The following is a 10757-nucleotide window of genomic DNA, read 5'->3' on the forward strand; positions in this document are numbered from 1 at the left end:
TGGGAGTGGCCTCCCTGCAGGTGGGTGAACATAGGTTTGAGCAACAAGCGAGCATTCAGGTGAAAAAAAGTCAGGAGACAGTTTGGCCTGTGCAAAAGCATTTGGTACAACACCTGGCATAACAGTGATATCTGAATAATTATTGTCTTCCGCAATAGGGCCAGGCAAACCTGTGTGAGACTGAACATGCAGCATGTAAAAGTCATGCTGTCAACTGTTAATCAAAATCGACAATGTCTGTAACTCTGTAAATAAAAGTGGATTATTGACATATCATTAACAGGAAGATTCTAAGTGAAAGATCACATTAGCAGCATATGTAGAATCAGTTACAATATTAAGTGGTTTGTGTGAAAACAATTGAAAGGCATATTGAATAGCAGCTAACTCTAAAATTTGCACTGAGGAATTCTCCATTGTCAACACCTTGTTATGCCATTGGGCAGAGTCACTTATATGCCTAACTACTGAGCCATGCTGGTTCTGCTGGATGCTTAAAAACAGTCCATCAGAATCAAGAAATGTACTCTTGTGCTCTCATTCCCCCCTCTGAGAATGCCCAGGATGCTCATTTCTGGATATCCCTTCTCTTGGATCCCTATTCCCAGAATTCTGAGACCCACATTCCTTAGAACCTGTCCCTGCCATTTTCCAGGTTCCCCATTCCCGGGACCCCCATTCCCGGGACCCCCATTCCCGGGACCCCCATTCCCGGGACCCCCATTCCCGGGACCCCCATCCCGGGACCCCCATTCCCGGGCCCCCATCCCGGGCTGTCCCGTACGCGCCCCCAGGCCCGTGCCCTCCCGCCACCAGGGGGCGCGCTCGCCTGCCCGCCCTGTCTGCGCGCGCTTACGGCGCCGGCCGAGCCCCGCGCTGCGCAGGCGCACTGCGGTGGCTCTGTCGCTCGGGTTGCGGCGGAGCAAGATGGCGGCGCGCTCGGTGTGCCGGGCGGGGAGCGCGGCTGGGCGGGCGCTGCTGTGGGGCCCGCGCCCCTCCGTGAGTCACCGCGCCCCGCGGGGGCAGCGCGGGGGGGAGCCCGGCCGGGCCGCGGACGGCCCTCAGTCCGGAGTGGCTGCTGGGCCCTTCCTGTGCCCCGGCCGGGAAGGTCATGGGGACGCGGCGGGCGGTGCGGGCCGGGCGGCGGTGGCTGTGGGAGCCCCCGGACCCCGGTGCGGGCGGGGAGCATTGGTGACTGTCAGTGTCACCCAGTGCGGGGCTTGCCGCCGAGCCGCTGTCCGCCCCGGTACTGGGGTGTGACAGCTTCGTGCGGATTTTCCATGGAGGTTCCCACTTCTTCAAACCTCTTGAGTTCCCGGCCCTGTCGAGGAGAACAGTCTGTTAGTAGTGATGACAGCCTTTATTTTTACAGGCAGCTTTATTGACTTCGACAAGGAAGCGAGGTGCTGCCACCTATGCCCAGACACTCCAGAATATCCCCGAGACCCAGGTCACTACCCTGGAGAACGGCCTCCGTGTAGCCTCAGAGGAGTCCAATCATCCAACCTGCACGGTAAGTTTAACATCAGTTCGGGGCTCATTTGAATCAATCGGCCTTGCCTAGTCTGCAGCTGGTCTTCCAAAAGGGACAGACCCCTGTGTGAACCAGCAGTTTTGACAGAGACCCCACTGCTTCTCTTTGTGAACAGGTGAGATTAATATAGCAGCAAGAAGGCCAGACTGGTGTTGTACTGTCTTTAGACAAGTGTTTGTGCTGTACAAATTTGCTCTGCCTTACAGTTTTCATATGAACAGTAAGTGATCAGTAAAAGTTATCTGTCTGACAAAACCAGATTTGGTGAAGCTGAGAGAGAAAAAGCCAAAGTATGTACAAGAATGTACGTTTTGTGTAGTGTAGTGTTTGTGGACCAGACTTCTTGTCCCTGCTCTTATGTTTGTGTCATCAGGATGCTGACTGTTTTCTTCTCTAATGTTGGCACTCGCTGGTTTTGTTGCCAGGTGGGTTTGTGGATCGAGGCTGGGAGCCGCTATGAAGATGCAAAGACCAACGGGGCTGGTTTCTTTATGGAACACTTGGCCTTTAAGGTAAGGATGTGTGCTAGGTCTGCACAGAGCTGCCCTGAATATTCTGTCCATACATTGTACTCTTGTTTTGGAGGCTGTGGCTGTTGAAAGAGGGTGTAAATCAGGTCATCTGAGTCCTAGAGTCTTTGCACACAGTCTAAACATAAGTCTAAAAAGGCATCTAGCCCATGTGGTGCTCATTGGTTGAATGTGCAGCAGCTTCCAAGCATGCATTAATTAAAAATAACTCTTACTTACTATTTGCTGATTTTTAGTCTGAAAGGAAAAAATGTTTTAATTAACAGCTGTAACACACATAGAGCACTGTGTTATAAAGCATATTTTCTCAGGTTAGCACAGAGAGTTCAAAGCAGTATTTCCTTTAGCCATTTATTTTTCTTTGCTTTTCTTACTGGTCTAGCAAAGTTCAGAGGCTACAATTCTTGCTTTTCAAATTATGCAGGTGTCTGCTGAACAGGGCAGAAAGCATCTAAGCCTGGGACTTGATGACTCAAGTTCAACTTGTGCCTTCATAGGCAACTACAGTATCTGGCTAGCACCTTATGAGATGGGCCCTGTATTAGAAGTAGTCTTCTGCTTCTTTTTGTCTTCTTCTATATATCATTGCTTGGATACCTAGAAACTTGCTTGTTTTTGGTTTGGGTTTGTTCTTGGTTTACTTCCAGGGATGTGCTGTTCAACCACTGTTGTCCCAGCATAGGTTGTCTCCTACTCTGCTGAGTTTTTGTTGGTTAGTGGTGATGACAGCCTTTATTTTTACAAGCATCTTTATTGTGTTTCAATAAACACAAGCTTTATTGAAAGTTTGTGTTAGTCTTTCAAAATACACCTCAGTCATTGTTTATCTAGAGGAAATAACGCCAAGTATTAAATCTGTGCACCTGCCCATGGCTTTTATGGATCACATGACAGTTTTTATTTCTTAAGGTCTTCATTGTTATTTTCACTGCTTTAATTCTGACCTAAAGGGAAGTTTGTTCATTTAGTAATTGAGTTTATCTGGTTTCCTTTAGGGCACAAAGAAGCGTCCTGGCTCAGCCTTTGAGAAGGAGGTGGAAAGTCTGGGTGCTCACCTGAACGGGTACACCTCCCGTGAGCAAACTGCCTTCTACATAAAAGCCTTGTCCAAGGATATGCCCAAAGGTAGGATGGCCAGGGGCAAAGTCTGATTGGGAGGTTAAGTGCATGTGCTTCTGTTTCTCACCCCCAAGCATATTTTCTAGCAACAGACCAGGGACTGAAGTTGAAGCTGAGCAGTAAATTAGAGGTTCTGGTTGGTAGTTGAAGAGAACAGTGCAGTGATGTGGTGTTTCAAGACTGTATATTTGTGTGTCCCTAAACCAAGAGTTTTAGTTATGTTGGGCTGCACTGTATTGCCAGGAGGGAAGATGGGAGGGATTCACTAATTTGTGGTTGTTTTATGGAGCTTAGCTGAGGTCAGTGACAGCTGCTGTGTGAGGAGTCCTCCGTGCAGCTCTTGAAGGTGCTCTTCATGCTCTGTACTGCCATGTGCTCCCTTCTCTGGGTTGGTTTTGGTCAGAGGCAGTGATTTGAGTAGGGGCCTTACTGTAGACATGGGCTGTGCTGTAGGCATCACAAACTCCTTGTAAGGATTTGTTGTGTATCTGGAAGAATCCCTGCTTCTGACATACTTCATCTTCTGCACATGTTGCCTGAACTGTGCTGGCAGGGGTGCTTGGCAAGCTGATTTGGAGACTTCTTGGTAAACCAGTGTTTGTTCCTCCCAGATGCTTTGGGAACGGGTAGCACTCGGCTTTGTTATGTCGCATGCCCTCCCTCAGCATGGTTTTTGCTCACTCCTGTGTGTCTCCTTTCAGCAGCACTGGATAGCAGTCAGGCAGTGGGATGCTAACATTGGAATTGTGTTGCAGTTGTAGAGCTTCTGAGTGACCTTGTGCAGAACTGTGCACTGGAGGATTCTCACATTGAGAGGGAGCGTGGCATCATCCTTCAGGAGCTGAAGGAAATGGACAGCAACCTGGCAGATGTCACCTTTGATTACCTTCATGCCACTGCTTACCAGGGGACTGCACTGGCCCACACCGTTGAAGGGACCACAGAGAACATCAAGTGAGCAACAGGCTGGATGTGGTGCACAGCCTAGGGGTGCAGTCCATGAGGTTCATGACTGCTGCTTCCTGGTGTGATGACTGCACAGTGTGTACATGGAGGTGATCTGAGCCCATAGGCTTCTCCTTGTGCTCTGTGTTTTCCCCACTGGCACTGGTGAAAGTGTAATGTTGCACACATTCCTTAGAACCGCCTCATGCTGGTCCTTCCTGAGGCTGGAAAGGACAGGTTGAACCCTCTCCCATACTTCTGAGTTTGTTAGAAAAATTAGAGAGCTAGGGGTGCTCATTAAAGTGGTGGCCTTGTGTTAGCTCTCTGACTGGGTTCAGTACTCTGCAGTCTGTATTGAAGTCTGGCTTTAACTCTCCATCTTAGCTGCTGGTTCTTGTTCTTTGTGTTCTAGAGTTAGAGCACAGGGCAAACAGTATACAGTGCATTCTTGCTTCTGAAAAAGCATTGTTGCCCCACAATAAAGACAATCCCTGCTGTCTCTGCACTGTGAACTTGACTCTCCTAAGCCTCTCATTCCTCCAGAGCTGGAGATGCTGATGTTCCGAGTCTCTATGTTCTTTCCAGGAAGCTGACCCGAGCAGATCTGGCTTCATATGTTGATACTCATTTCAAGGCACCTCGTATGGTCCTGGCAGCTGCTGGAGGTAAGTTCTAGGTCCTTGTAATCCTGGGAAGTCTTGGTATTTCCAAGCACGTGATCAGACTTGTCTCACATCACTAATGCAAAATCAGATAATTTTGTAAACTAGTTTGTTTTAAGACTGGAGATCTCGCTCTTTGTCATTGCCAGGTATTTCTCACAGAGAACTGGTAGATGCAGCTAAGCAGCACTTTACTGGGGCGCCTTTTTCATACAAGGGGGATTCTGTGCCTGCCCTCCCACGCTGTCGCTTCACAGGGAGTGAGGTAAAGTTGTTTTGGTCCCCATCAAAACAAGCAGCTGTTGCCCATCAGTGGAATGAATGTGAAACCAAGTACAGCTGCTTCTCAGTGGAAAAGCCTGTGTGTCTCGGAGAAGCTGATGATGCACCATCTTGGTAGTTGCTCCCATGTTCTGTTCTTGGGGCTTGTTGCCACGTGTTGGGTTTTAGATGGGACCCAAATCCGTTAGGAATGTGAGACTGTTGCTCATATGATCTGCTGCAAAACTCATATCAGAACAGCTTGTTTGTGCTCAGTTCTGCCTGGGATTCTTTCATTTTACTGGAATAACGTCAAGTGCCCCAGTTTGTGAGCCTGGCATTGCAGTAGGCTGCAGACAGATCACAGTGTTCATGCAGTTCTCCTCCACTTGATGATTTTCCAGATCCGTGCCAGAGATGATGCTCTGCCCCTTGCCCATATTGCTCTTGCTGTGGAGGGGCCAGGATGGGCTGACCCAGACAACGTGGTCCTCAATGTGGCTAATGCTATCATAGGGCGCTACGACCGCACTTTTGGAGGTGGGAAGGTAAGAGTCTTGGGAGAGCAACAGGGAGAACCTGGAGCCTTTTCATGTCAAGTGTTATAGGGACCCTAGGTGGCTGTGCTTTAGGGGAGTTGTGGTTAACTTCCAGCTGTGAAGGGGTTAGGAGCCTGGAAAGTAGAATAGAATTGTAATCAAGGCTAATCCAGGACAGCTCTTGAGAGATGATGCTGGCAAATGAACTGAACTTTCTGTGGAAGAGGTGTAGCTGGTGAATTCTCAGCAGCTTATTCCCACACTACTAACTACTTGGTGAGGATGACGGTGGAAGCAGGACAGAATACTCTACAGCCTCATGATGCAAGCTTCTCTTACCCCTGCAGAGCAAATGGAACTTTTTTAAAACCTCAGTATTGTATCCATTATCATCTGAAATCTGTCTGGCCTGTATATCTGTGCTAGCCACTGCTGCTGGGAGACCTTGTCCTTCCCATTTTTTTCCCACTCCTACGGTGGTGCATACCAGCTTTTCATCTGCAGCTGGGAAAGGAAATGGTTCTGCTGGATGGAATCCTAGGCCATTGTCTGTGGCTTTTCCAGCAGTGCTTCTCATCTGTTGACCACATGAAGGCTCTAAATTAAACTCTCCTTCAGCAAAGTGTTCCGCTCTGTCTTGTCTATGGTCTTTGTGAAAACAGCTCAGTGGGAAAGAATTTAAGCTGTGAGGAATCTGGAAGTGAAATGGCTGACAGCATCTCCTTATTTACAGAATCAGTCTAGCAGGCTGGCTACGCTTGCTGTGGAGCATAATCTCTGCCACAGTTTTGAGCCATTCAACACCTCCTACTCTGACACCGGCCTCTTCGGTTTCCATTTTGTTTCTGACCCTCTGTCCATAGATGATATGATGTTTTGTGCTCAGGGAGAGTGGTAAGTACAACTTTGGCACAAGTTGCTGTTTAAGATCTGAGCCTCTTGTGGGAGACTGAGCTGCTGGGGAAGCATATTAAGTTTACAAAGAGTTGTGTCTCTATGAACTTCTTGGTAACTTGCATTCTGGTTAAGTGATCCTGTAAGTGGTTTCTGTAAATCTCTAAGGATGTTGCTTTTGAGGAGCTGTTTTAATACCTTAGGGCTCCTCAGGTCTTTTGTTCATGCTTTCAAGTATTAGCACTGAGGCTTTGGGGTTTTTTATATACAAGTGAGATCATTCCTTAGACAAGGCTTTCCTAGGTGCCCAGGAGACTTATCTCCATTGTCTTGTTAAGCTTGAGCAAAGCAGGCAGAGTTCCTGCTGCTCAGGCTCTTGTGTTGTGGCTGATGAATGACCTGCTGCTGGAATCCTGCCAGTGTTTGGGAGCCTTCTGGCTGTCCATCTTACTGTGTCCATGAACCAGTAATGATTCAAGGCTACATCTGAGCTACAAGCCATTCTGTGTGGGGCAGGTGGAGTGAGCCCTTGCCCCAGAGACGTGGCCATTGGCAGGAGAAAAAGGGATGTAGCAGCTGGAGTCCAAACACACTGTGCAGCTGTCTTGTTCTTTCAGCGTCAGTTTCTATAGCAGCTTGCCATGCATGGGAATGGCATGCCTTCCTTCTCCTGTGATAGGGCAGTGCACAGCTTGTGCTTCTGGGCAAGCCAGAGCCAGCACCAGGCCTGCTGAACCTGTGAGTGTAACTCAGTGTGCATCCTGCTGGCTGAATCCCATGCCTGTGTGCTGGAGCTCTTGCCTCCTGCTGCTCAGTGCTCCCCAGTTCTTCGCTGCTCTGTGGAGATCAAGGATGAATATCAGCCTGCAGGACAAGCAGTGTTGATAGCAGCTTATTTTTGAGGATGCTGGGGAAAGGGGGAAATTCACTTTCTGTCTGAGGAAGCAAAGATCTTTAAGAGCTTTTGTGGTCTTTCCATGTCTTCCCTAGGATGCGTTTGTGCACTAGTACCACAGAGTCAGAGGTGACAAGAGCCAAGAACTATCTGCGAAATGCTATGGTGGCTCAGCTGGATGGTATGTTCTGGCTTTTTACTGTTTTACCACAGTGCAGCTTTCAGAGGGTTTCTGCTTGGGGTTTTCCTGTGCTAGAAATTGCAGTTCTGCTGGCAGGCACTTTGCCTGCTCCACCCTCCTCCCGCCATGTTGTCAAAGCCGCTGACCCCAGCCTGCTGTGCTCCTAGGAGTGGCATACTGCCTGGTGATCTAGGAATTGAGACCCTCAAACTGGTCTGCCTTGGCTGTAACACTTTGGAAACGAGTGAAGTAATCTGTGTATCGCTTAGCTCCTGCTGGAGCTGCCTAGAGTGGGAATTAGGACTGTGCTTTGTTAGCAGAGGGTTTAATGCTTAGAGTTTCTACTCTGTGCTTTGGCTGATGACCAGGCTGTGCAATTCTGGAAGGCTTCTTGGTGCACTGACCATGCAATATTTTCAACATCCAGGTACCACACGAGTGTGTGAGAATATTGGAAGTCATCTCTTGCACTATGGACGCCGTATCCCTCTGGAGGAGTGGGATGCCAGGATTTCTGTAGGTATCCATTTGTTTTGGCTAGGATATCTGAGCATGATTGGTGTCAGCACTGTCTGGCCTTAGTCTGCTGCAGTAACACATGGCTTACTTATCCCTTAATCAGACTGCTTGGAGTCCAGGTGGTTATCCTGCTGATGGAGATGTAACTGTCAGAATCTCTGACTTTGACACGGTGTATCCTGTGTCCCTGTGGCTGGAGTCGGTCCATCCCAGAAAGAGGGCATACAATTGTGTTAAGTGACACAACCTGTTTTCCTAGTGGTGTCCCACGCCTAGCTTTTGTAATTTCTGCAGCCACTTTATCCCTTAGAAGACTTCCAATTTTGGCCTTCTCTTCTGTACCCATGGGAGAATGCATGTGTAGGGATGTTAGCCATTCTTGCAGGCAGAGCTGGGCTGTTGGTGCAGATGGCCCCAAGGGTCTGATTGTATCTTTTAATGATCTTGATGGCAACAGTAACTTGCAACTTTGAGAAGTGTAGATCTGCTGGCAGAGTCATTAATTGCTTGTTTGATCTTTATTAGGCTGTTGATGCGAGAATGGTGAGAGATGTCTGCAGTAAATACATTTATGACAAATGCCCAGCAATTGCAGCAGTGGGTGAGTAGTAGGTGACAATCAGCACACACGTGAAAAACAAGGCAGGGCCAAGAGCCAAGTGAGATTTGCAGTCAGTCCTCATGTGTCTGTCCAGACTCCTTAAGCCACTCTGGTTTATTACTGGTGTCCTCCTGCCTCTGCACATGAGGTGTGCCAAGGAACATTTGCCAGGAGATGAGACTTGCAGGTGATGGAGATACAGTGGCAGTGAGCTGCTGGCTGTCCTCCCACCTCTGGCTGCTGTGGAGCTGTGACTATGACTGGGAGTCCTGTAGCTGGGTGTGGGCCCAGCACGTCTGCCAGGTGTCCTTACCCTTGGGTCAGGGTGGTTTATGTAAGGGAAGTGAAGGGACCTGATTCTCCTGTGCTGCTCTGGCATGTCTGTCTGGCCAAGGACAAATTCCTCTCGGAAAACCTGCCTAAGCAGCTCAGCTCTGCTGCCTCCTTCCTGTCTGTTGAGAATTCCCCTCCTCCTTGCAGCTGTTTCCTCTGGCCTTCAAAGTGGAGCAGCTTGGAAAAGGGAGACAGTATTTGAGCAGGAAGTTGAAATGTTGAAATGACTTGGTGGCTCCCTGTATTTGATACCTGTATGGGGAGCTGTACTGAGCATTGTGGAGCAGTGTGAAAAAACACCTTACTCTGTCAGGAGCTGGTATCTGCTAGTTTTCCTGATGCAGGTTTGAGCTGTAGTTGCCTGGTTTTTGCAGACCTGCTATGGATTGCAAGCACGGGCTGCTCTGCCACCATCTGCTTTAAAGACCATGAGAAACTGTAGAGGGATATTTAACTATCAAGTTACTTTACTAACAAGTGACTTTACTCCTGTTCACTCAGGTCCCATTGAACAGCTCCTTGATTACAACCGCATCCGCAGTGCCATGTACTGGGTCCGTCTCTAGGATGTGTTGCCTGAAGGTTGGAAATAATGAAGTTGTGGACTGTGACAGGTTCCCTCTGGCACTGAATGTCTTGGGCACCACGGGCAAGCTCAGTCCATTCAAAGCAGCTGTCTTCTCTGTGTTAAATGAATAAAAATAAATATATCTTAAGTGAAGTTGGTTCTACTGGTGGTCAGCTGTGTCTTCCTGGGTGCTGTGTGTAGACATAGTTAATCTTGCCAAATTGGGGCGATACAATGTGAGGAGCTGGAGCTGTTCATAGGCAAACATCTTTGCAGAGGGGCTATGTTACAGTAATCCATTATTTCTATATGGAGATGTGTTACCTCTCATCTTAAGCTTCCTGGTTATCTGTAAACCAGCTCAATAATGAGCAGAGATTATTGTGCAGTGGTGGTGTTGGTCTACTCACTCTTCTGTTATGCTCCATGCAGTCAGGCTCAGCTGTGCAGTAACTGAGAAGCTTCTGACTGGCCTATACCCGTAAAATAATCTCTAGGTCTGAGTAGTTGGAAGAGGTACCCAGCCCTTTCTGCCTTTTTGGTGTTAAACTGGTTGTTGCTCCCTTTGTTTTGCCTCTGGGAAGTTGGAACACGGAACAGAAAGCTGAGGAAGGGGGATGGAGGAAAGTTTCCCACCAGGTGGCACTAGCCTGTCACAGCTACCCTTGGAAGCTGCAAGGTATTCCTGTTTGATTTTTCTCTTTGGGATAAATGTCTCTGACGTTCTCATTTAATTTCCAGGTTCTGCCCTGACAAGGGAGATTTAAAAATAGTGTAAAGTTTCTCAGAGTTAGTCATTACACTTGAGACTAATCCAGTGTACTAAATCATTTGTGCTGAATCTGGATTCTTGATCAGAGAGTCAGTGTGTCTGAACCCATTGCGTATACTAGACAAGTTTGAAACTGTTAAATGCTCTTGATGCAATTTGGGTTTAACTATCATCACAAGCTCTGGCTCGTTGTAAGTGCACTGAGGGCTGAAAAACTAAACAAATTCACTTATGCCTCCAGCCTTGTGGAACCAGTAAATGATTCTGTCATGGGTTTGTGACTGCAATCAGACTGTAATCCTCTTTTGTCTTCCATTGCTATATATTTTCCCCTCCTGGTTGATTTTCCCAAGTGTTATGCAGTTGGTGAGAAATACAAGGAAAGAGATCCTTGTTTAGCATTT

At 48.1% G+C, this 10757-nt stretch overlaps 1 protein-coding gene across 1 annotated transcript; it reads left to right on the forward strand.

Moving 5' to 3' along the window:
* The first annotated feature begins 881 nt into the window (after positions 1 to 881).
* LOC107210449 (cytochrome b-c1 complex subunit 1, mitochondrial) lies at positions 882 to 9738 on the forward strand. The gene is made up of 13 exons (XM_015641297.2): positions 882 to 999; positions 1373 to 1513; positions 1960 to 2046; positions 3060 to 3189; positions 3939 to 4137; positions 4714 to 4793; positions 4940 to 5055; positions 5456 to 5599; positions 6324 to 6484; positions 7475 to 7560; positions 7988 to 8076; positions 8605 to 8680; positions 9515 to 9738. Exons 1-13 carry the CDS (start codon positions 928 to 930, stop codon positions 9577 to 9579), a joined length of 1446 nt encoding a protein of 481 aa, XP_015496783.1. The 5' UTR covers positions 882 to 927; the 3' UTR covers positions 9580 to 9738.
* The last annotated feature ends 1019 nt before the right edge of the window (positions 9739 to 10757 follow it).

The sequence above is a fragment of the Parus major genome, chromosome 12 (genome assembly GCF_001522545.3).
Source record: "Parus major isolate Abel chromosome 12, Parus_major1.1, whole genome shotgun sequence".
In the NCBI taxonomy this organism is placed as follows: Eukaryota; Metazoa; Chordata; class Aves; order Passeriformes; family Paridae; genus Parus; species Parus major.

Excerpts from the sequence above, each read along its gene's own strand:
- LOC107210449 (XM_015641297.2), top strand. The coding sequence starts at position 928 with ATGGCGGCGCGCTCGGTGTGCCGGGCGGGGAGCGCGGCTGGGCGGGCG. Across the intron at positions 4,138-4,713 it reads GGGACCACAGAGAACATCAA|GAAGCTGACCCGAGCAGATC; the intron begins GTGAGCAACAGG and ends TGTTCTTTCCAG. Across the intron at positions 5,600-6,323 it reads GCACTTTTGGAGGTGGGAAG|AATCAGTCTAGCAGGCTGGC; the intron begins GTAAGAGTCTTG and ends CCTTATTTACAG.